A 26,426-nucleotide genomic window follows, 5' to 3' on the forward strand; every position below is an offset into this window, starting at 1 on the left:
ATAAGTAAGAGGTCCAAATGTTTCTATTGTTAGCCTGATCTGTTTAATATTCATGGGGGTGAAGTATCAAAACTAATAAGCTTTGACCTTTTTGAAGACACATAGTAACAGTACCTATTTGACACTACTGACGTTACTGTTTTTGTAAACAGCACAATACTGTTTTAGTTATAGCGTAATTATTATAATTTGAACAACATTAAGCTATATTTCATATACAGTACTGTAATTTAATTTGTATAGTAATTTTAAAGATGTCATATTATGCTTTTTTGCCTTTTCCCTCTCCTTTATAGAGTTATATATCTTTTTTGTGCATGTAATAGGTTTGCAAAGTGAAAAAGCCCAAAGTCCAGCCCAAAGGGAGTTCCCGTCTCCCACATAAAACTCTGCTCTGAACTGCCTGAAAACAGCTCGCTAAAAGTGGTTTTTGCCTTTGTCAAAAAAGAGTAAATGCGCTAAATGGGAGATGGAAACACTTTTTCCGAAGAAGTTCTGACGTAGCGAACTCGTAACTCACGACTGATCAGCTGTTTCTGCTGTCGGCGTCTTGCCCGGTTGTGCAGAGTTCTGCATGCCTGCCGAGAATTTCATGCACCTTGTGGCTGGAAACGCTCATTTGTGCTGAGAAAAGAGGTGGATGCAAATCTCGTCAGGCATGCAAAACTTGGCATAACACCGGATATTCCCATAACGTGCAACTGGACCTCTCTCCCTTTTTCTAAGATCAATGGACATCAGGTTCATGCGACTGGTTTTGTTTCTGGTTTGGAATCCATACATCTTGTTTATTACAGCCATGTGTAACGTCAACTACTGGCGTAACTACGCTTGCCGTAGCCTGGTTTATTCGCTCCAAACCAGCTGATGGAAATGCACATATTTCGCAATTTCTTTTTGTATTTCTTTTTTGTGACATTTCAAAAGTGCGTTTAAAATTCTGCCTCTCCTCTCCCTTCCAAACACTAGCTACCCTCCAGGCAGTCAATGGACATAAAGTTGTTACTGTGATGTAGAGACAAAGCTCAGTTATAATGGATGAAAGATACTTTTGTTACAGATTAATAACTCACCACTCTGAAACTCTTGCTCCAGTCCATGTTCCTAAGCTAGTAAGAGGAACATATACAGCTGAACCGAAGTCGTGTTTACCGGCTTCTCACTGACCCACCCTACTCTGCTTCTGATTGGCTAGTAGTCCTTAACTAGGAATTGCACTTGTGCAACTCCCAACAAAGATCTTGTAGAGCTGAGATGCATCACTCCATAGCTAAAACGAAGTGTTCAACACACAGGGTGAAAAGAGGAGCTGCAGCAATGTGCAGTATGACAAAAAATGTGGTGTTTTTTTGAAAATGAATGTAAACCTGTTCTGGTACAACCCCTAAATAAGATTTTGAACCTTAAAAAATGAGCATAATATGACCTCTTTAAAAAACATTTGAAACGGCTGTACTGCATTTTGAAACTGTCCTTTGTATTCATCTAATAAATATACAAATGTCAATTAGATGGTAATCTGCATGAGAAATAAAAATAAGAAAACAAATTGGTTATAACAATCATCAGCTTATAGTGAGAAAGAGGTTTCCACTTTAAGACTTTTCTAGCCTTGAAACCAGATATTTTGTTTATATTTAAGACTCTTCAGGCTCTGATGTTACCTGCTCCCTGGTGCCCCTGTGGTGGCTCATGTGCCTCTCCAGCTGAGAGCGGTAGGTGAAGGTGTAGCTGCAGTGTGAGCAGCTGTAGTTGTCCTCGCTGGTCTCGTGGCGATACTTGATGTGCTCCTTCAGCGAGGCATTGCGCTTGTAGCCCCGGGAGCAGTAGGGGCAAGTGTGCAACTGGGAGAAGGAATCTGGCGTGCCTGTTTGTAGAGACAACAGGGTGATGCATCAATACTGCCATCCCTCATCTGACCTATGCTGCCAGAATTCTTCACTGGAAGGGATTGTCAGATGGCTGAAAAGCTTCTGAAGCCCTGCAGGCGTTGCGGTGATTACCTGGTTTTAGTGATATTTCAGACTGTGGAGTACTGTGGCTGGATTGGACACCACAGTGTGACGTCGAGTTGCGTTTCTCCAAAACATTGATTCCCCAGCATCCCCTGTGGCCCCCAGCGCCTAAACCCCACTAGCCCCATTCAAAATTAATAGGACCTACATTTTTACCGCAGCGCATGATTCTGATCTGAATTCAGCCATATGGCTCTTACCCGTTGCTGGGACCAGCTCAACTCCCCGCGACTCACCTCTACTCGTCTCGCTTTTGGTGCCCTGTCCTCCATTTTCCATTGTAGATATAGTACCCCCTCAATGTAGTTGGTCGTCAGTGAATAGTGACGATCCTCTCTGATCAAACAGTATTCTGCAGTGTTTTCGCATCACCTTTAGGTATTGCTCAGCTTGCTTGGAACCTCGAGAGTGGTGATTGCAAAAAACCTAACAGGCACCAGATTTGCCCAAGGTAAAACCTAAAAAGGGGAGGATAGTTGAGGCGAGTTGAGCTGGTACTATCCAGTGGAAAAGGGACTTTAGTATTGGCTTTAATAGCTGCTAACAGCGATTCATGTTAGCTGTACGGTGATGTTGAACATATAGCTAGATATGTGTGACTATATCTCAAAAGAAAAAGTGTTTTCTGGTTGTAGTGCCTGACTGCCTCTATATTATGACATGTACACTCACCGGCCACTTTATCAGGTACACCTATGCAATTGCTTTTTAACACAAATAGCTAATCAGTCAGTCACTTGGCAGCAACTCAATGCATTGAGGCATTCAATTCAATTCAATTCAATTTTATTTATATAGCGCCAAATCACAACAACAGTTATCTCACAGCGCTTGTAGACGTGGTCAAGAAAACTTGCTGAAGTTCAAAGCGAGCATCAGAATGGGGACGAAAGGGGATTTAAGTGACTTTGAACGTGGTATGGTTGTTGGTACCAGACGGGCTGGTCTGAGTATTTCAGAAACTGCTCATCTACTGTGAATTTCACGCACAACCATCTTTAGGGTTTACAGAGAATGGTCTGAAAAAGAGAATATCCAGTGAGCAGCAGTTGTGTGGACAAAAATGCCTTGTTGATGTCAGAGGAGAATGGGCAGACTTGAAGCTACAGCAGCAGATGACCACCTCAGGTGCTATTCCTGTCAGCTAACAGGAAACTGAGGCTACAATTCACACAGGCTCACCAAAATTGGACAATGGAAGATTGGAAAAACATTGTCTGGTCTGATGAGTCTCGATTTCAGCTGCGACATTCAGATGGTAGGGTCAGAATTTGGTGTAAACAACATGAAAGCATGGATCCATCCTGCTTTGTATCAGCGGTTCAGGCTGGTGGTGGTGTAATGATGTGGGGGATATTTTCTTGGCACACTCTGGGCCCCTTAGTACCAACTGAGCATCACTTAAACATAACAGCCTGAGTATTTTTGCTGACCATGTCCATCCCTTTATCGTGAAAGTAAAAGTCACCAGGATGGCCGAGTGGTTAAGGCGTTGCACTCAAGATGCAATGGACGTGAGTCCTCGTGGGTTCAAATCCCACTCCTGGTAGGAGGTTTTTGATTACAGGTTGTAGTGAACAACGGTGTGGATTTGTGCATTTTACATTGAATATATTTGGAGATACCCTAAATTCCTTTCTCCTCCCCAGAGAAGAAGGGGAGGGGTCAAAGTTGCTTTCTCTAATTGCTATCCCGACCATAAAACTTGCACCTTTTTGATTCCGAAGCTGATAACGCGGGGCCTGACTGTTAAACTGACAAAGGGACACGAACCAGCCATTGGCATTTCCCTAAACAGCCTATCAAAACTGGCCCCCCCACACATGTTTCCGTGGCAACTGACCTTATTCTTTGTTTTATTACCACATCAAAAAGGAAAACCCCTGTCTCACCCAAGTGTGACATAGTCCAGACACTGAACTTTGAATGGCCAAAGACTGCAGTCTCCAAAGACTCAAAGCATTTAATTAAGTTTAATTAAATCTTTAGTTACCTGATTACGTTTGCCTCTATTTGAGTAGTTATGTTAACTGTTGTTGCTATCTGTTGTTGATATTAGTGCTGAAAAGAAGTTACTTGTGCAGTGTTTTTATTTTCAGCAAGACACTCCTTCATCTAATGTAATCAATGCTTGTTCATAATACTTTCTTACAAAATTCCTTTAGAAATGATGACAAAGGAATGTTTTACTATACTCTTAATCGCCAGCTTGAATTTAAGGATGAATCAACAATATTCCCCGGTTCCTAAGGAGAGACGATCTTTGATTTAATCCAAGCTTTCCTCATGTAACCTGAGCTCCCCCAAGTGGACGAAATAAGTATTACATGCCCTCATCGGAAATGCTGTTAAATGTATAAATATCCTGACCAATAATGTGACAATTGTTTCCTGTTACCAAATGCCTAGAACAGTACAACCGTTTGACCGCTGAGGTTCGATTGTGGAAAATATTTGATTATAATACGTGCAAATAGATTTCTTTTTAGACATGCCTAAACATAAGTTTAGAAAGGCAGTCCCTTGGGAAACCTAAGACACCCCCCGGGGAACCACGCACCAGGCAACAAAAGAGCGACACGCGACCTCGCTGCGCTCTTCTCTTCGCTGTTGGCTCTCTTCCACTCGGCTCGGCCCTCTGGACGCTTCGGCACGCGTGTGGCGTGCCTCGCCAGGCATCGCCCGGACTCGGCCAGCGAGACAGGTCTTTTGTTCGCCTGAAGCTACACACCTGAAGTGCCGCGACATCGATCTGCCTTCAGTTTGTTTTAATTTCTTTATTTCTTTTGTTTGTTAAAGTTATCAGTCCGTTAAGTTACACTGGACTAATTCAGGAACGACCAAGTTCCATTTTAAGCCTTTTTCGTCAAGCCAACTTCACTGACTGACTGATTTAAGATAATTGAGCGATTATTAACTAACTGATCACTAGTAATAATTGTATAATTATTCAAAACTACCTAGAGGTCCGGAGACTCTAGGATTATAACAACTCTGGTGGTGCCCCTGGAACAAGGATAATTTAGATTTTATGAATATTAATTCATAATTGGGTATCAATTCTCATAAATTTATTAAAATGCATAACTATAAAATTTAGGTCTGCTACTAGGTTGTGGATGACATGACGATAACATGTCCCATCCCTTTATCGTTACTAAGTAAAAGTCACCAGGATGGCCGAGTGGTTAAGGCGTTGGACTTAAGATCCAATGGGCACAAGCTCTCGTGGGTTCGAACCCCACTCCTGGTAATGAGATGTGTTTATTGGGGAGGATCACTAAGATTTCTGCAATGAAATGCATTCAGCAGTCACTTTATTAGGTACACCTGTTCAATTGCTTGTTAACACAAACAGCCAATCACTTGGCAGTGCATTTAGCTATGTAGACGGGGTCAAGACCACAGTGTACCCATCTTCTGATGGCTGCTTCCAGCAGGATAATGCACCACGTCACAAATATCAAATCATCTCAAACTGCTTTCTTGAACATAACAATTAGTTCACTGTAATCCAGCGGCCTCCACAGTCCCCAGATCTCAATCTAATAGAGCACCTTTGGGATGTGGTGGCACGGGAGATTTGCATCATGGATGTGCAGCTGACAAATCTGCAACTGTGAGATGCTATCCTGCAAGTCTTCATGTAGAAATCAGTTACTGAGCTCAACATTTTTAGACGTTTTCTACTGCATTTTTTTATCTCACCAAGATGGCCGAGTCGTTAAGGCGTTGCACTCAAAATGCAATGGACGTGAGTCCTTGTGGGTTCAAATCCCACTACTGGTAGGAGGTTTTTGATTACGGGTAGTGGATGACGATAACATGTCCCATCCCTTTATCGTAACTAAGTAAAAGTCACCAGGATGGCCGAGTGGTTAAGGCGTTGGACTTAAGATCCAATGGGCACAAGCCCTCGTGGGTTCGAACCCCACTCCTGGTAATGAGATGTGTTTATTGGGGAGGATCACTAAGATTTCTGCAATGAAATGCATTCAGCAGTCACTATTAGGTGTTCAATTGCTTGTTAACACAAACAGCTTATCACTTGGCAGCATCTCCATGCATTTAGGTATGTAGACGGGGTCAAGACCACAGTGTACCCATCTTCTGATGGCTGCTTCCAGCAGGATAATGCACCACGTCACAAAGCTCAAATCATCTCAAACTGCTTTCTTGAACATAACAATTAGTTCACTGTAATCCAGTGGCCTCCACAGTCACCAGATTTCAATCTAATAGAGCACCTTTGGGATGTGGTGGCACGGGAGATTTGCATCATGGATGTGCAGCTGACAAATCTGCAACTGTGAGATGCTATCCTGCAAGTCTTCATGTAGAAATCAGTTACTGAGCTCAACATTTTTAGACGTTTTCTACTGCATTTTTTTATCTCACCAAGATGGCCGAGTCGTTAAGGCGTTGCACTCAAAATGCAATGGACGTGAGTCCTTGTGGGTTCAAATCCCACTACTGGTAGGAGGTTTTTGATTACGGGTAGTGGATGACGATAACATGTCCCATCCCTTTATCGTAACTAAGTAAAAGTCACCAGGATGGCCGAGTGGTTAAGGCGTTGGACTTAAGATCCAATGGGCACAAGCCCTCGTGGGTTCGAACCCCACTCCTGGTAATGAGATGTGTTTATTGGGGAGGATCACTAAGATTTCTGCAATGAAATGCATTCAGCAGTCACTTTATTAGGTACACCTGTTCAATTGCTTGTTAACACAAACAGCCAATCACTTGGCAGTGCATTTAGCTATGTAGACGGGGTCAAGACCACAGTGTACCCATCTTCTGATGGCTGCTTCCAGCAGGATAATGCACCACGTCACAAATATCAAATCATCTCAAACTGCTTTCTTGAACATAACAATTAGTTCACTGTAATCCAATGGCCTCCACAGTCCCCAGATCTCAATCTAATAGAGCACCTTTGGGATGTGGTGGCACGGGAGATTTGCATCATGGATGTGCAGCTGACAAATCTGAAGCAACTGCGTGATTCTATCATGTCTCTGAGGAATGTTTCCAAAACTGTGTTGAAAGTATGCAACAGGAATTAAGGCAGATCTGAAGGCAAAAGGGGGTCCAACCCAGTACTGACAAGGTGTATCTAATAAAGTGGGCAGTTAGTGTACGTTAAGCTGGTAGTGAATGAAAGGGCTTTATTTAGATTTTATTTTGTATTGTTGCTGCCATAGAATCCTGGAATAAGTCAACGTTCAAGGATGAACTCTTTCCTTCACTTCGTCCTCAAAGTATAAAATAGTCAATACCTGAATCTTCCAGTTATGTGAGAGTTTTAACTAAAAAATAAAGAATGGAGTGTGGGCATTCAGAAAACAGAAGTTTTTTTAAATTCCAATTTCAAGAAAATCGGAATGCAAAATAAATATGCACAGACACTGAAATACATAAGCAGTGGTGTGTAAGTGTTACCGTTTTCATCTGCGCCTCCTGTCTCTGCTGGACTCTGCTCATCCTCAGGAGCTTCCGGATAGATGATGGCAGTGTCTCCCTGCTGGAGAATCTCCTCCACTAGAGTATCCTTCACTGCCTCCTCTTCCTCTTCTGACACAAACTCCTCTTTCACTAAAAACACACACACAGTTTCCAAACAAGTTTTAAAAGAATCAACAACTAAACAACTAGACTCCAATGACTGAATCAGCAGCTGTATATGATGCTGTTTTGCATTATCACCACTAGAGAGAGGTAAAGTGCTTCTTTATAATCCCCTGTGCCGACCAAGACCGACACCATTTAAGTTGTTGTTTTGAAAGTACAGAGCTCGGTTTCATATCATGTGTGCTGTGCTGTGAGGAAATGTGGATCAAGCCAAACGGATAGAGTAAAAAGAGGAACATTCCCCAATTTGGATTTGGTAATTTTAGACAGCTAGACACTGGCCAAACTTTCCAAACTCTTCACACCTATAAGACAGGCAAAAACATGTCTAAAGGGCACAAGCAATCACTGAACTTTCATAAATTCGAAGGTGAGAATGGTAAAAAGAACATCAACTAAAATTTTTGTAACAACACAAGAAAGTATAGCACAGCTTGTTCCACTGACCTTTTCATGTGCAAAATTACTTACTAGGCTAAGGTTAAAAGAAAAACACCAAAATTGCTGTTTATGTAATAGCTGTACTGAGCAGTGACCTGTGGGAACAAAATTTCCTTCCTACCTCTAACAGCAACCAGCACTGAGCCCTTCTGAAATTGTAATCTTTTTTTCCCAAAACAAGCAGTTCAGCAATAAAACCATCTATAATTTATACAGCTACATCCGGTTTATCTCATACAGCAGCAGCTGATCTGGCCTGATGAAGTTTGCTGAGGTTTGAGTTCACTCGGACCAGCTTGTTTACTATAAAAAGAGACAGGCTCAAACACATACTAAGACGAATAATTAGACGGCTGGATTTGACTCTGACGTGGCACTTCAGAAGGAAGTGACCTGGGAATGAAACAGTGGTGTGACACTAACAGTCCTCCATCTAACACTTCCTCTCATTAAACAAAACACCATTTTATATTCAAGTTAACCTCACATAAGAGACACAGACAGGAATGCATAAGTTCATAAACTTAAGTGTTTTATCGCCCACCTCACGCTGAATATCTAAGCTGTTTCAACAGGCACTCAGGTGCAATAAGATGTAAACAAGTTTGACATAAAGGCTGGAATTGTCTACTGTTGCCATGGCATTACAGTGATATTTAGATATTTATAAAGCCGAAAGGGAAGGCTTTTATTGCATTTACCTATGTACAATCTTTGTCTTCAGTCAACTATTTTAAGATTTATTATGGCTAGCTTTTAGTCATTGATACAAGCAACCAATGGCAAAGAAAGGTCAAAGTGGAAAAACAAATCTTGAATGTTTACTGTAGCTCAAAGTGACAGTGTGTCATAACTAAAGGCTGTGAAGCATGCTCAAGTTGTCTCATATTTTCATAGGTAGACCGTAGACCAACACTGACATCTGACAAAATAGTCTATAATGGTTCATTTCCATGTTAAAACTGCAGCAGATGGTACTGCATTTGGTAATCCAATTCCATAAAGCTGGGCTACTAACAAGAGACAGATGAAAAGATAATGATCACAAGCAAAGCAACAGAGGCAGAGATGTCTCTCAAACTGCCAAAACACTGGATCCTACAGTTCCCATAATGCAACTCGATAGTATCGTTCATTAGACGCCCCCCTACCTCTTAAATGCCCTCTTCTTTGAACTCCACACCTCCAGTGTACAACACAGGCTTTCTGTTAATAATGTGAAGTATCAAGACCAATCTGAGATAACCCTGAACAATGTCATTTTTCTCAAACTTTGAAAAGCTCTCTTTGGAGCCAAAGAAGACAATTCTGAACAGTTTTCACAGGCTAAGTTGTGCTCCTCGTAACATGAGTAAACTGAACCTAACAGACAAATTGGTAGAGTGCCCCTTTAAGGTTACTATCAGGTTTGAAGCCAAGTGAAGCAAGAGCCAAGGCAACATAACTTACTAATTATTTTCTTGTTTTGTACTTTAATAGCGAGATTTATTTGTCTCACAACTTTGTTGTCTTTGTCTTTATTTTACTCTTTATTGGCCGATGTAAAGCACCTTCTAACATTGTTTAGAAAGGTGCTCTTTCAAAAAACTTTCTTCCCATTTTTAACATGAGTGACACAGAGTAACTGTTAATTGTTGGTTTTAATAGAATTTCCCTTGCAGTCGATGACATCTTTATGGCCCTGTTTACACCTGGCATTAACACTGTGATCGGACCGGACTCCTCCGCTCTATATGTAAATTAGCGTGTACATCATTTCCGTTTGCAAAGACCAAATGCGTTGTTGGTTTTAACTTGAATTGAAATGAAATTACTGTTATGGCCTCACTGATTACTGGACAAAAACACAACTTTATTCAATGATTTTGGTGACATTGGATCACATTTTATGGAGAATTTTTTTTCCCTCTGATGTCCTCTGATGCTCTGCCTCAACTTTACGGAGTTTCCTGAGGGACAGATAGCTAGACTTGTTGCTAAAGTAACCGCTAACTGTGGCTATCTCTAGCTACTGATGGCTTGTTAGCTCAGTTAGCCACGCAGAGAAGAAGAATAAATAAAGATTAAATAAAGCTTTATTAAATCTCCTCCTTCCAGCAGTCCAAAGACCCTGTGCTAGCTGACACTGCCCTGGTGCACCGAGCTCCCAGTCAAATACAGTTAGCAGCAGTTAACAGTTGTCCATCAGGAAACTCTGTAAATCACTGGGAGTTGAGGCAGAGCAGCCGGAGTACATCAGACAGCAGGTTTCATGTGTACTCCATCTGTGAGACTCCATTTTGCCTGGTGTTGTGGCTTCTTCTTCTTCTTTCAGAACTTTAATTTGATGCCGTTAGTGCTGTTCTCTCTGTACATCCATGGTTGATGCACAAATGAGTACGTACATCCAATACGCAGAGGACATCAGTTGAGTAGGCGGATCTTCAATATGACCCAGACCACCTCCGAATGTGGTCCATTCTCACCTGTCCTTTCAGCAGTCCACTTGTAATTGGATTACCCATGACGCATGTTAATGCCAGGTGTAAACAGGGCCTGGCTCTGTTGCCTTTGTTTAAGATCTGGGGTTTTGTGCTGTTTCACTGTTTATAACAGTAGTAAAGTATCAGGGGCAGACGTTACCTCACTTTCTGTGTGTAAAAAACACTGATAAGAACAAGCAGTGAGGTGAAACTGTGAGCAGTGTTGCCATGGAGATCCAGCATTTTAAATGCAGGCAGGATCGGTGCCAAAGACCACGCCTCTTCCTGCTGAGCCTTGTCAGGGACAGGTGCAGCAGTGTGTGTGCATGTCGGTTTGTGTGTGAGTCTGTGTGTGTCTTCATAAAGAAGAGGCGGGACCAGGCCAACTCCTGTTAAGCCTCATTTCAAACATGGAGATCTCTGCTTCCCATGATCTCATCCAAAAACTTTCCAAATCTCTCTTTCCCCCTCAGAGTCACACTCATCTACCTTCCATATAATAATAATAATAATAACAAGCTGAAGAGGAAACAATTTAGCTGTTTTTTCTTTCGTCTGGGCATTTAGTGTGGACGGACAGCTTTACAAAAACAACCTGAAAACACTAGTATACCTAAGTAGACCTAAGCAGCATTTTCAAAATGACTCAGCAGTTTACTATGGATGTAGTAACTTGTTCCCTAACCGCCCCTTTTTCTCTACATCTTTTGTCCTCCTCCTTCTTGCCTCCTGCTAATTCCCTCCATCACTCTTTCACCCTTTCTTGCTCCCTCTTCCTTCCCACTCCTTTGCCATTTCTCTTACTCCTCAACACTCACTTCTCTCTCTTCTCTCCATTTTCTCTTCTAACTTCTACCCCCATCTGTCTCTGCACCTTCATCTTTTCTTTAAATTCCATCTCTTGCCTTTTTTTGTTTCTGCCCTTCACCTCCCTCCTTTAGTTGCTTGCTTTATTTCCCTCCATCACTCCTCCTTCTGACCCCCCCAACCCCCGTCTGATACACCTCTCTGCATATTTTCCCACCACACTCTACAATTACACTTAATGCCTCAGAAAAAGTCACGCAGTAATAACGACCAGCACTCCGCAACACGCACACATGTGGAATATCAGAATGGAATGAAAACAGGAAATCATGTGATGCATACACACACGTACACATACGCACTCCGCATTTGCACGGGAACACACACCGGCGGAGTTATTCACGAGCACAAGCACCCACTAAAGGCACACACATACACACAGCACTGCACTTGTATACCTTGCCAGAACCTGTCACTGTGAGTCCGTGGTGAATTTATAAGGCAGGATGGATTGGAGCTGCAGTGCGGCCCAGACTGCAGGCGGAGTAGCAGACACTAATCTCTCACCAGAGGACCAATTCAACACCAGCTGCTCTCCCTGCTTTCTCCTCTCGCCTCAGACGGGGACGAAAGAAAGGAGTGAAAGTCAGACAATCCAAAAATATCACACGGAGCCTTTTGAAGGGTTACCAACGTGGCTCTATGGCACTGCAACATTTCATGACTTTTCCATGACTTCCTTCCAACACCGTCGGAACTCTTCCACACACACTAAAAGTGTTACTCCTTCCTGGTTTGTTAATGTTTTTCTAAAGAAGTGAATAGGCTGGTTTCTGCCGCAGGTGCAACTGTGAAAAAAAAAGCTATGAATGCACGACGTGGGCAAATACATTATGGTGCCCTACTGTAACGGGACTCAATTACTTAAGTGTCCCCAAAGAACTGATCAGATTCAAAGAACTTCCCCATCAAGATTTTATAATAGACATTATAAGTTCAGTATTCTTCCAGAAATGTGTCTGCCTGTGTGTTGGTCTGTATATATGAGAAATTGTCATCATTTTTGCACTAATGTTGACATTTTAGATATTTAATTGCTCTTATGTACTGTAGAATAACTAAAATGTGGGCACATTTACTATCTTACATTATTGCCATGTGAAGCACCTGATAGTAAAGGTCAAGGGTTGAAAAACACAGCATTCAGGCAATGAATGAACTATTTCTCTCTGCTCAACGCTACATACTCGACTCAGGCCTCACAGTTTTGAACCAAAAGTGCTATAAACAACACTGGCACTAAAAAGTCCATAGAGCACCCAGAAAGAACTGCTTTCTTATCAAAAACACACAAGCTGAGTTGATACAAACAGCCAGGTTGGTTAGTTCCTGCTGACATGCTCATGAGCAAGTCTCTGTGGTTGCACCAGCTCTGGTTCCACCAGCACTGTCCCAAAGCTGACCTCTATGGAGGCTGAAACCAAAGACACTTTTCCTACAAATGAAATGTCCCTAATCAACAACAACGAACAAGTACGCTCGCTTATTAGAGCAGAAGTCCATAATGTAATATGCGACTATGCCAAATGTTAAAAAACTCTCACTCTACTGCAGTAGTAGTAGTACTGCAGTACTAGTCACTCATGTAAAGCACCAGTGTTTCATTCTGATGAATCTGTTTACATAATGTCTTCATCTGTAGATGCGTTGGTTAGCCGGATGACATTGATTTTGCAGTGCCAATTATTAAGCCAGGCATCAGACCTAATAGTAACAAAAATTATAATACATTTATTTGTACAGCCATTACCTGAGGAGTTTAAAAAAAGAAAATTCAAATACAGGATACCAATTAGAGGCAGCCTGATACTGGATATTTGAGAACAAACTTGATATCAATATATGAGACTTTAAATATTCCAATTGTGTTATATGTATATCACACAATATACATTTTTAACATAAACTCATAACAATAAACATAAGATCCCTTAAATTTGTTTATCTAAGAATTGTTCTGAACGGAACATTTTAGAGCTGGAAAAAGAAATGTAATGGTGACGCTGTTTCTTTAGCTTCACTCAAACAAATGGTACCTTTTTGCATTTCTGTACTGTAATTTCTTTATCAGCTATAGTCTGCCAATAGTCTGCTTCAAGGTTGTGGGCTCTAATAACTATGGCTTGTATGCACTTACATACCTGCAAGCATGAGGCCAAAAAAGTTAGAAGAAGTTAATTCTTACAAAAAAGTCAAGTAAGCTTATGTCAAGGTTTACTGAACAACAACAAGCTCAGCAAACCCTTCTGTGGATAATTAACAGCTAATAATATTCAAAGTCGGCACACCACCTATCACTTCAAACACTGAGGAGAGGTTTTTAGACAATATCTGCAGTTGGATTTGAGGTAGAAGAAGAATTGAGGAGAAGAGAAAAAAATGGGGGGGGGCAAGCTGGGTAGAAGAATACAAAGAGATGAAAAGGGATCAATGACTGAAGAAAAATAGTGGGTACACAGAGGAGAAAGGAGAGAGCTGCGAGAGGGAGAGTAACAAAGTGAAAGAGAGCGAGCAGCACTCATGAGCACTGCTCACACCATGTAAGGCTTTATTCAGAAACAATGAAACAAGCCTTGAGAGAAATATCTCTGAGTGTCACATTCTCGCCGTCTCCATGGTTTTAGTATTTCCTGCTTGGCTATAACTGACTGCTGTAGAGATGAAGGCAGATGCTTGCGTAGGCTGAGCTGTTTGTGGGGAATCGAGGATTAAAAGGGCATTGAGAAGCGGCGTAAACACAAGCCAATCAATCTCAGCTGTTGAATGCAGACTTGGTTCTGCCTCTGCTTATTAAAAATCTTGTGGTACCTTCGCTGTTTGGTTTGAATGCTAAGTGTCAGCTTTCTGAAAGTGCGCTGATCCTGCAAACTCTCTTACTATAGGTTATCTGGAGGTATGTACGAGTTTTAAAGAGCTTTCTCTTGCTGTCTCGAATGGAAACGAAATTCATTTCTTAAAACACAACTTCCAAAAAGTATATTTCTGCCTGCACTTCCTGCAGCTGGGGAAACTTCTGAAACTATAAATGGGCAGAATAAGAGGAAGGACAGCAGGAAATTCATTGATAAGCAACTTAAATTCCAACTGTGTTTATTAAAGCAGACGTGATGCCTCCTGCATGACTAAACCTGTTCTGTTTTAATCTACAAGTGGACATGTAGTGCAAATAAAACCTGTCTGCTCAGACAAACAACGAGCTGTTTAGCTGACTCAACTCCCCACAGTCAAACACAATCCCAGCAGTGCTAATGAGGAAACTCATTAAAACATTATTCCACTAATATCTCAGTCAACATTCCTGTCTTTACATACTACATATGAAATAAAACAAACTCAAAAGTAGAGATGACACTTTAGTTGATCCATAGAAAAATTTTCGGCAAAAATTTGATGAATTGATTAATTGTTGAAGCCATTTATCAAGCGACATATGTCAAGTATCCTCTCTTCCAGCTTCTCAAATGTGAAGTTTTGATGCTTTTCTTTGCCTAACGTGACAGTAAACTTAATATTTTGGGGTTTTAGACTGTTGGTCAGACGAAACAAGACATCTAAAAACTCCACCTCAGAATTATGAACATTGTGATTGCCCAAACAATCGATCTGCTAATTGAGAAAATAATCAGCAGATTCATCGATCATTAAAGGTTCAGTGTGTAGGTTTTCGTGGCATCTAGTGAACTGCTTAGGTACTGCTCACCCCGCGGAGGGGAGGAGAAGCTGTGGTGGGCGTCACGCTCTGTCGGCTCTTGTGCTAAATAATATAATGTGGGCCTCCATTTGTCTAAATTTCACATTTCTTCTTTATTCTAACAAACCAGACGTCTACTACTTCTTCTTCTTTTGTTCTTTGTTTATTCAGCGTAGTGACAAAATGCGCTCTATAGAGCAGTTTGTACATTTGGGCTACTGTAGAAACATGGCGGTGCAACATGGCAACGTCCATATCAGAGGACTTGCGGTGTGTGTAGATAGAAGTGGCTCATTCTAAGGTAATAAAAACATAACGGTTTATTATGTAAGGTCTTTAAACACCACTTAAAACATAGTTATGTATATTATATTGTATTTCTGTCAATAGTTCATCCTTAATCTCACAGACTGAACCTTTAAAACAATTGTTAGTTTGCAGCCATACTCCAAAGATGCTGCGATGGAGATATGCATTTTTTTAAAAATTAGCAGGTTTGTTTTTCCTCATGAATATGTTAATTTATGCAGCAAAGCACATCAATTTCTACTTAATATAGAGCGAGCATGTGGACAGCCACACGCCAAGACAACAGTCCTCTGAGAGCTAGGCAGGCACTGTTCTGGGAAAAACTGAGTCATTCATTTTGAACAGAGAAGCAGTCTGACACCAGTCTGAGGAGAGAGATGACAAGTATTGATGATGAAGCTCAGATAGAGAAGAGGAGATTCAATTCAAAAGGAGGACAGTATGCATGTGCGACCGTGTGTGTGTGTGTGTGTGTGCCACAGGCAGATTAGCTTTTAGGATGTAGCCTTGTACAGAAAGTCAGAGAACAGATGACAGAGAGAGAGAGCAGAACATCTGGCTGTGCAAGCGGTCAGGCGTTCCCCAAGGCCAAGAGGAGGATTGAACTAAGCCGATCAAAGAGAGAGCAGGTAGATGTACATAGACAAACAATCTTATACTTACATACTGCCCTCTAAATAATCAACAGTAAAGAATACACCCCTACACGCTGTGTGACAGTGATGTTGCAGGTTCATTGCATGCCACACTGCAAAATAGCTCTAATCTTGGTTGCAATCTGTGTCTCACACGGTGCACAATCTGTATTTTTAGGCATGTCAGATTGTTGAGGAATACCTGGTGAATCCAGGCACTGAAACGTAAACAGGAACAGAAATATACAAGCAGATATGCACAGCGGTGGCGTCAGCCAGTGTGTTCTGGATCACTTCAGTTCATTTTGTATTCCAATTTTATTGGTTGGTTTGTAAACGTGGTTCATAGCAGCAGTTACATTGTGAGAATTTGGTCCTACATTTCTGACATTGTCTGTATTTTGATGCAGGCTGTCTTTAGCCACTAAAGCTCTGACCACTATTTTGGTTCTTACCACCTTTCTCTCACACTTTCATCTGGCACAGCCCAAGTAGCCTTAATTAGATGTTAGGGTGTTTCCACAGGATATGAGGAGATAAAACAAAATAAAAGTTGACCTAAAAAGACTGAAAAACAGAGAGCAGGTTGTACATTACAGGAAAGATTAAACATAAGTCTCAGAATGTCATTATAGTCAGCATTAATGTACTAATCAGCTATTTAACAAAGCAATAACAATTGTCTATATATTATTTAAGCCTCATTTCTTTACTTGACTGCATTACAGTTTCACTCTTTTTTTCACTTCCACCTGAGCTCAGTAATCTCATCCAAGCATCTCTTGTGTTTGCATTATGCAGCATGCTGTGTAAAGCAGAGCATTAAATGGCTGCCTCTTATACTGCTGTATAAGGGTCAGTCTTTCACACGCAGAGGTGATAACAGTAGTATATCTCTGCTCTGTTTGGTAAATCTTTTTGGTTCATTATTTTCTGTCATGGGTGTAAAAGTTGCACTGTACAAGGGTCATGTTTACAGAGCTTAGATATTGCAGCAGCAGCAACAAATAAGTAAAAAAAAAAAATAATGATGTTAATGATACTGTATTGTCAGGGATGTGGGGCATGTACTGCTTGTAAAGAATTAATGTGAGGCAGAGTACTATATTATTGAAAGGTGTATTAGCCTGTTAGGGAATGTATGGGATTTTCCTGGGTTTGTTAGAAGGGATGTGAGAGCAGGAGATTATACAGAAAAACCTCTGCATCACTGGCAAGATTATACATTATTTAAGGCATTATTGAAGCGTCTATTTCTCAGGCATGCTTACTTTCCCTTTCCCCCTCTCTCTTTCTGTTTCTCTATCCCCACACCTCACATTTTCCCTCTGTCAAATGTTATCATTTGCTCAAATTCTCTGCCTTGTGATCACTATTTACTTCTCTGTTGATCTGAAAATGTCTACCACACTGAGCTGTGATCGTGTTCAGCTGACTCGTGCCAGCCGGCTTTTCTACATGCCAACAGTGGCAGCAGAATGCTTAGTTTGTGTTTTTACCCTGGTGGCATCTTGCCATCAAATTATTAAATTAAGAGGCAAGGACTCAAAAAACTACACTGCATATGCACTTTAGCTAGAGCTGCATTGATACACAATGATGTGCAACCACCACGGTGAACATAACTCTGCTTCTGTCCTGATCTGGTTCCACTTGACAACAGTTGTGTGGATAATCTCAGCACCTGTTCTAATGTATCTACCGAAACAGAAGAACCAACGCATGACCATATAAAGATGTTAGTACTACTGTACACTGAGCTCACACAGTCCATTTTTAATGTAGCTTTAAAGGTTTATTTCCAGCAGTGATGAATTACACATGCCAGCCATGGACATTTTTGTGCAAACTACTGGCTACAGTACAGTCCTGAATGTCACAGAAACAGACAAGAGTTCAGCATTTTTGGTTAAACACTGCAGACATCCTGGGAAGATCTGTGCAATTAAAGTGACTACAACTCTAACCTCCCTGAGCTTCTACTACCACCGAGGTGCAGCTGGGTTAAAGTTTAACTTCTCTCCAAAGTGCTGCAGCAGAGCTGTGTGGGGACAGCTTGTGTACGGCTGTGGGTGTGCTGGGCAGCTCCCAGCAGTGAATGTGTTTTTACTGTGTGGATCTGAAACAGGACACTGCTGAGAAAGAGCAAACATACTCAGAAAACATTCCTGGGATTAACAGATAAAATGAAGATCAATCTTGAAAGGTCCAGTCTAAAGCTAGCAGTCTAAGTCTGACTTTTATAAAACATACTATACAACTATACAATTATCTTCATGTTTCTCTGATGGCATCTCACCTCCGTTCAACGAGCCATTGTGGGGTAATACTGTTGTGGTGGCATCATGGCTGTCCTGCGCCGTGGTCCCATCAGCTTTGGCGACCTCAGGCTCCTGCAGGCTGTCGTCCTCCACAATGTGTAGCTTGTCCTCGTCGTCAGAGTCTGAACTGGCTTCCAAGCCATTGTTGAAGTTTGTCACTGCGAGAAGACACACACAGAGATGGAAGATGATCTAACACGTACCATCTGGAGTAAGATTTTAGCAGCTACAACTTACATCGCTCATTCAGATTCCCAGTGCAGAGGAGTCAGCTCCCTGCTGCTGCAATCAGAGTCTGATTTACATCAGAGATGAAGAATAAAAAGGAATTAACTGCAATTACTGACTGCCTGTGTGATCAGCATCTGAGCTGCATGGGTAAAAAGCATAGCAATGTGCCTCTATTGGGGGGAGTATAGTCCGACTGCCCCCTTGCGTGCCTCTCCTTCATACATTTCTAGCATAGATGGCACTTCTGGAAGTCTGAACCCAAACAGCCTTTGTATTAGGGGTGGGGGAAAAAATCGATACAGCATAGTATCGCAATATTTTCCAAGGCAGTACTGTATCGATACGGCAAGTATCGATCTTTTATTATATAAATTGTATGTGAGAATTTTAGTTTTGGTACTATAATAATAAAATCAATTGCTTTTTCATTCCACTAAAAAAATAGTTTTCCTTTGAGAACACAATCTGAAGTTGGAAAAAAGGTAATAAATTCCAATAATGTTTAAAATCACAATAATATCGTATCGTGACATAAGTATCAAGATAATATCGTATTGTGGGGCTTCTGGTGATTCCCTCCCCTACTTTGTGCTGTGCTCTACTTACTGTGTTCTACAATAATACACAATGAATTAAATGGCACAACAGTGGAGAATCAAGTTATGCTGCTAATCTTTGAGGCTAAAGATAGCAATGTGTGATCTTGCAGTCCAATTTGAAGCCACCTTAAAATGCAGTTAAAGGCATGCTAATGGAGGTGGATCATATGTTAAGCAAATACAAAAGTACAGGACTGGCCAGGAGAACCTTCAGTCATCTAATGCAAATTTACTGTGAAAATGTGTCAATTATGGCAGCCATAATGATGCTGAGACCTTTATGGTATGGTATTTATATAATTTCCTCAAGACGAGAACCCCACACCTGTGCTCCAAGTGTAACCCTGCTAACCAATAAGAGAAAATTGGATATATGAAAAGCAGTACAGCACACACTAAACCCACCAGGCCACCGTAGATCAGAAAATACACTGTACCTGTTCTCTGTTGCGTTGGTTTAGGATGTCGGATCTTATGTCTTTTCAAGTTAAAAGTACATCTAAATAACTGAAGCATAGAAAGGAAAGCTGGCTGCAGTCCTATGAAATCAGAAAATATAGACATTCAGGTATGTTCATAGGCATTTTCTTTTCTTAGCTACAAGCCACAATTTTTTTCAATCCGATTAACTAACCCAAACAAAAACAGTTTCAACTAGCCTGGACAACCTAAACCATAAAATCCAGATCCTCTGCTGTCATATGCTCCAAACTTTGCAAAAACTTTGCAAAACACAATCTTCGTCACATCCATCAATCGCTGACTCGAGGTACACATTATTTCCTTCTCATCACCTACACAGAGAAAACACAAAAAAAGTCACAAACTGCAGCCATGGGGAAAAATAATCACTTGTATATCAGCCTCAGAAAGCAAATCTATTTTACACTGTGCTGCGGTCAGTGAGTTTGTCTGTGGGGTACAGCTTCTTAATGGGAGCTCAGGGTGAAAAATGGACCAACTGGACTGGTCTGAATGAATTTAGCAGGAGGTGTGTGTGTGTGTGTGTGTGTGAGTTGTAGCTGATAGAGGCATGTGGGTATACGGGGATGTAAGTGATGATGAGCACTATAGGTATTGAATTGCTTTTCTAGTGTCAGCATGTGTGCACGTATGGCTGTTGTGAGCACAAATGAGTATATATGTATGTGAATGAACAAAAAGTGTGCGTGTGTGTGTGTGTGCGCGCGCGTGTGTGTGTGTGTGTGCTCCCCGCAGGGAAGCTGTACATCTTGGCAGAGGTGCTGAAGACGCCTAATGAGGAGGAAAGCTTGGGTTGTTTGTTCACAGGTGACAGGTGCACACACACACACACACACAAACACACGTCCTAAACCACAATACAAGCTCTATGTGTTTGCATAAGTGTAGATCTACACCTCTGCATGAAGTAGGAAGCTATTTCTGGTGGCGCTGTTGAACTCACACACCCTTGCAGCATGCACATAATGCAGATCAGATGACACACACCTACAGTAACCCGCCGATATCTAAGCCACACCCTGAGCACCAACACTTTCTACACACACACACACACACACGCACACACACACACACGCAGTCCTACATCACACTCCAGGAGTGATGTGGTGCTTTCCACAGACGATTCTGTCACTGCTCCAGACAGATGAGCGGAACAGAGAATGCAAAATTATGTGTGTGTGGGGAGGGGGGAGGGTCGATGCACGTCTGGATCGATGTAAGAGGCTGGAGCAGAAAGAGAGGCGCATAATTTGTTTGTGTGCTCTGGTTTGGGGTTTCGTATAGGCCAGATGACAAGAGAAGAAACATGACATGTACACTACCTTACCCGGTTGCTGTTTGAAATCCTGCTGTATGTTGAAGGCCACTACGTAATCATTTTTTTCTTCAAGTATTGTTTAAGTAATTTTTAAGCAAAATTATTGTCTATTAGTTTTCAGTTAATCGACTAATCACTTAATTGATGAATCATTTCGCTTCCCCCTGCATGGTGCACCACAAGTTTAAATCATCCGCATGTTATCATTTAGAGATTAAGATGTGAAGTCTACAGATATTACACCCCCTATTCACATGACTGTCACCTAGGGTGTGTAGCAGCTACCATTTTGGCCTTGCCTGTCTTAAAAAAGAACATAATAGTTAAATAAAGACAGAAACGTTGGAGAATATTGGTCAAAAACAATTAATGTTCAAAGAGTCACTTGTATATTTGCTATCTAATTTGACCCTGAGGCAGAAAACATCTTACAGTTTGTATTACCTGAAAGCTCAGTTGCCTTCTCAGTAACACATTACATCAGTTTACGGTGAGCTGATTACTATATTTGACTACCAGAGTTTAGTGTGAATGAAAATCTCAATGGTAACCTCTGTTTGGCTAGATGCAGACCAGTTAAGTAGTTAATAACTACATTGCAGACCGTCAGCCCAAACACACCCTTAGTTCCTAAAAATCAACAAACTGTGTCTCTCTTCATTCAGACAAAAACACACATTGTTAACCAGACAGGCTTGTGGCAATTCCAATAATAGAAAGGTCTATACTTTCAGATAAACAGTCTGTGTCTGTTCTGGTGACTTATTCTTAACAGTGCTGGCAGGAGGGGAACAACAACCAGCTGAGCTCCAGATAATAAACAATACTGGAGAAGGCACTAAATAAAAGCTCAGGCATTATATCTGTATTTTCTATATTCATTCTGTCATTGAATTTGAAGATTGTGGTCAAATGTTGTCAAAGTATCTGATAGAATTAACCTTAATTGTACAGGCTGAATAATATCACATTATTGGTTGAATTATTATTATTTTTTTAATGATTTTACTTCCATATTGTGATTAAACAATCTTTTACAAACTTCAACTGCAATTCCTAAACTTTTATGGGTTTGATTGTAATAGTTTTCTCTATTTAACCACAGATGTGTGCAAAATACCAGAGGGTGCTAAGAAGAAAGAAGTACCTGTTAGCATTAAAATATTCAATGAAACTGCTCAGTGTCCACAATATTATAATGAGTCTCATCAGTCAGATAACATTCTCTATTCTAAAATTAAAAATTAAGCACTTAGGCTAGTAAAATTAAACAAAACAATTAACTAAATTAAATAAAAGTGAAATAAAAATATAAATGTGTTTTCTACTTTCTAACTGGAACATTAAACTGTGCTAAACAAGCTGAATGCAGCAACATTAGCTCTTATTTCTCTCTTGTTCCTTTGGATTTAATTACAGACAGATCAGGTTAGTAAAAATGAGCATGCTTTGTGTGGTTTAATGACATTGGATTTAAGGATTTCTGGGTATTGAAGTCAACTGGTTTCCCCTCAGTACAATTTTGAGAAGCAGACCTACTCCTGTTGCTGTTCACATGTCACAGTTTTTCAGAATAATTTAAATCTAAAGTCCGACAAATGCTCTGAAGGCATCTTAGTGATAAATCCACAAACATAAAGACAGCAGCACAACCTGACAACAAATAATCCTCATCAGCCCTGCGGTGCTTTCTCTGCTCGATTGGCCGGTGTGCTTTTACCATACAAACAGACAGGAGGCGGCAGTGAGAGGACTAGGAGAGACGAAAAGACTCCCGACACACTTGATGGAGACAGAGACAACTTTTCTTCTGTGTGTGTTTGTGTGTGTGTTTGTGTGTGTGTATTTTGTAGACAGAGAGAAAGAGAGCCCCGTCCACATCATCATGACAATGCGTCAAGTGAACTGTTAATCCTCCATCTGGAGGTCTGTACAGAGGAGAGGCCAGAGAACAGAGGAGGGAAGTCTAGACGATAGCATTCCTCCCTTCCTGCCATCCATCTCTCTGATTAAAGAATCTGTTTCATAACAAGACCCTTCATCATTAGTATGAACTAATGTTTATTCAGATTTCTTTTATGATTACTGATTAGATTTCTGCCACTTCAAGACTGAAATCTGTCATAACGCACTGGGCTACCCTGTCCTGCGCCTTCTTCTGTTTGTTGAGTGAAATCATGTTTGTTTCACTTTCAGTTCTCCATTAATGAGAACATATACCACAAAATAATAAAACTGTGCTTAAATTGTACGGCCAACAGCACTCCGCTAGCACAGTGAGATTTCCCCTCAATTAAAACAAGGGAAACGTTACAGAAAAGATGGAATTTATAATATCCTGTCTGCCTCGTCTGACTTTATTTGATTTAACCTTCAATTAATTATGTAATCAGACTGAAATTTTAAAAAAAGCCACCCCCTCTGCATCTACCTTGCACTGTATACAGTATCCACTGAACTGCCCCTTCATATAGTTTCTTCTTTTTACCGTCCAATGACTGGAAAAGGGAAAAAAAAGTAACAGCTACTCATGTGAAAAAAGACAAAATACAGCTGCAGCAGTTTACTGAGCGAGCAGCAAAGCATCTGACTTCAACAATGTTGGCATCAGTGAGCCAGACCCACATCAGGACACGTGACCCTGGGGGAGGGGGTGTATCATGTGTGTCTGACACACCACAACATAACCCTGACTGGACCACATGGACTGGTATCTGGGTCAAAGGTCAGCTGCTGTGCAGTGGGCAGAGGGGGAGGGAGAGTGAGGGGGAGAAGCTAGAAATAGACTACTATTAGTCTGTAGAAACAGTATATCAGTTTATATATATAACATGTAAACCATACATACATACACTGATGGCAGAGGCTACACACTTCAATATGTGGGCTGGGAGGAGCTGGGGATGGACTAATAACTAAGACTACGAGTCTAAAGCCATGCTTAGCGGCTCTGTAAGGCTGTACTTAGGCCCAGCGGTGCTTTAAACTAAATGGTTCACAGTGACAACGTTAAAATGCTAATGTTCCTAATACTACTTTTTTATCATGTTCACCATCTTAGTTTAGCTTGTAAGCATGCAGACATTTGCAAATCAGAACTAAACAGAAGTTGCAGCTGAGGCTGAATTCATGACTTTTGCAGGTATTTGGTTATTAACATATAGTATTTAGTAGTATTTAGTAACATATTTTTAAACTGGATGATGGCAGTAGATAAAAAGTTAAGGGATCACTAAACTTGTTACATTTTACATTTTACTCAAAACCTCAAATGTCAACATCATAGTGGATGAGAGGAAAAGTCAGGGGATCATTGAAGTCATTACGATTCATCACCTGTGAACCAGGGATGTTTGGACCACATTTAATGGCAATCCATCCAATAGTAGTTGAGAAATCTTTTTTTTTGGAGCAAAGTCGTAGACCAACTGACAAACTGACACTGCCATCTCTAGAGCCGCCACACTTGTATCAATCAACTTGGCTTTGCATGCTTTTAAGTCCGACAGTATAAGATAACTAATAAACAGTGAATAACTCTTCACCATGAATCATTAACTAAAGACTTGGTGATTACCTCCTGCAGCTAAACAAACACTCATTACACTGTACATGAATAAGCTCCTTTTTTTGTGATGTGTTATTGAAGAGTCCTTACCAAAGAAATACGTGTGAGCAGAACATCAGGCCTCATGACGAGACTACAGCTAGTTTGCTAAATAGGTAGGGGTGTGTGTGTGTGTGTGTGTGTGTGTGTGTGTGTGTATTGACCCAGTGCAGCTGTGCAGCATGGGAACTCTGCCAAGCCCCTAACAGACAATTACCCCACTGTGTGTGTGTGTGTGTGTGTGTATGGCACACCAAACACAAGAGTGTACATGACTAAAGCTTTCTGTCTGCTACTAGATGTGACCAGACTTTAACATGGCGAGCAGCTGCAGAGCGAGTCAGTCCACTTAAAGGGACAGCCTCACATATTCTCGTCCCTCATATTAGACAACTGGGTTCTGTTGTGTAGGTGAGATTTTTACAATTTAAATCTACATTAACTATAATTAATCTTTTAGATTATGGACAAAAGGCAAAAATGCAAAACATTGATGGTTCAAGCTTCTTAAATGTCAAATATTTAGACTGTTTAGATATTTAGACTGTTGGTTAAATAAAGCCAGATATTGAAAGTGTCACGAGCCCCCTGCAGTGACTCATGCTTGTGACTCCTGGCATGAGCGTGAGTGTGGTTTTATTCATTTTTTTCCCTTTTGTGTAAGTAAGTTTTGTTGTTGTTCTTTCTTTCTTTCTCTCTCTGTCTCTCTCTTTATCCCAGTCTGTGATTATGGGTGTTTCCTCTGGCGCTCCTGGTTTGGCGCCTTTCTTCATCTGCCTGCCATCTGCAATCAGCACACCTGACCACTATCAAGCCAATCAGCCATGCTTCAACAACCTAGGCATCACATCCAGTCCCCAATGGATCACTGAGTCACACACACTACATTTAGTGTGGCATACCAGCCAGCCTTTTGTCTGAAACTAGAAACTCTGCTTTTAGCCTGCCTTCTTGTCTGCTTAACTTTTTCACTTCTTTCACATTTTTATGGACAGAATGATCAATCAAGAAAATAATGAAATTAATCATTAATAAAAAAAAATGGCTGCTAGCTGCAGCCCTGCTCAAGTTTGTATAAAACATTTCCTGTAAATAATCTTGTTTCCTGCTGTAAAAGGATTCCAGTTATCTTCCTATTATGAAATGGATAACCAAGTTTGAAGTGATTTATTATTTTTCCAGCATATTTTAACCACTACAATCTCTGATTGATTTAACTACTGTAGAAAGTGGAAGAACAGCATTCTATTTCTGTTTGGTGCTGTAAAGCAATCAACCATGAAAATGACCACCAAAAGTATAACGCACCACAGTCAACTGAAGAGGCTAATAATCATCTGTGCAATGATACTGTTTATTTATGTTAATTATATGTGCAATAACTTAAAATACTACAGTATTACAGTATTACAGTATTATTATTTTACCAATAAGGTGGTGTCAATCAGAGCCTCTATTACCCCCACTGCCTCTTACTCAGAGGTTCCTCACCAGCAACAAGAGAGTTTTAACCAGTTTTATCCCATCGACTTGTCTGAGCTTTTAAAAACAGTATCACAAATGAGAGTGTCTTCCAGCCCACTTGATGTAATACCTACAAAATTTTTACTGAAAGTAATGGATTCTGTTGGCCCCCATTTGATCTCTGTTTTCAACAGCTCCCTATCTACTGGTTGTGTCCCTGATTATTTTAAAACGGCTTGCGTGAACCCACTTTTAAAGAAACCTGGTTTAGATCCCTCCCTCCCACATAATTTTAGACCAATTTCAAAACTGCCTTTTATTGCAAAGATTCTAGAAAGAATTGTGTCCA

The 26,426-nt window shown here is 40.9% G+C and overlaps 3 protein-coding genes and 4 non-coding genes across 9 annotated transcripts in view; 4 read left to right on the forward strand and 3 right to left on the reverse strand.

Annotated features, from left to right (window-relative positions):
- Positions 1 to 26,426, reverse strand: part of LOC119901727 (acyl-coenzyme A thioesterase 1-like) — a 252,914-nt gene that overhangs the window by 117,691 nt on the left and 108,797 nt on the right. The window lies entirely within an intron of this gene.
- LOC119901730 (acyl-coenzyme A thioesterase 5-like) overlaps positions 1 to 26,426 on the reverse strand; it is a 246,313-nt gene that overhangs the window by 92,413 nt on the left and 127,474 nt on the right. The gene's annotated exons all lie outside the window — the stretch shown is intronic.
- Positions 1 to 26,426, reverse strand: part of LOC119901723 (zinc finger E-box-binding homeobox 1-like) — a 69,533-nt gene that overhangs the window by 9,135 nt on the left and 33,972 nt on the right. For both annotated transcript variants that reach the window (XM_038717343.1, XM_038717344.1), the window contains exons 2-4: positions 18,354 to 18,533; positions 7,461 to 7,613; positions 1,665 to 1,867 (exon numbers count right to left, since the gene is read on the reverse strand). In XM_038717343.1, coding sequence (XP_038573271.1) covers positions 1,665 to 1,867; positions 7,461 to 7,613; positions 18,354 to 18,533 — 536 coding nt within the window. The remainder of the gene's footprint in view (positions 1 to 1,664; positions 1,868 to 7,460; positions 7,614 to 18,353; positions 18,534 to 26,426) is intronic.
- On the forward strand, positions 3,482 to 3,564 carry trnal-caa. The gene has a single exon. It is a non-coding gene; the product is annotated as a tRNA-Leu (tRNA).
- Positions 5,186 to 5,268, forward strand: trnal-uaa. The gene has a single exon. It is a non-coding gene; the product is annotated as a tRNA-Leu (tRNA).
- trnal-uaa lies at positions 5,876 to 5,958 on the forward strand. The gene has a single exon. It is a non-coding gene; the product is annotated as a tRNA-Leu (tRNA).
- trnal-uaa lies at positions 6,566 to 6,648 on the forward strand. Its single transcript has one exon. It is a non-coding gene; the product is annotated as a tRNA-Leu (tRNA).

Source organism: Micropterus salmoides, unplaced genomic scaffold, assembly GCF_014851395.1.
Source record: "Micropterus salmoides isolate LMB-PRFRI ecotype aquatic unplaced genomic scaffold, ASM1485139v1 Ms_hic_scaffold_14, whole genome shotgun sequence".
Classification (NCBI taxonomy): domain Eukaryota; kingdom Metazoa; phylum Chordata; class Actinopteri; order Centrarchiformes; family Centrarchidae; genus Micropterus; species Micropterus salmoides.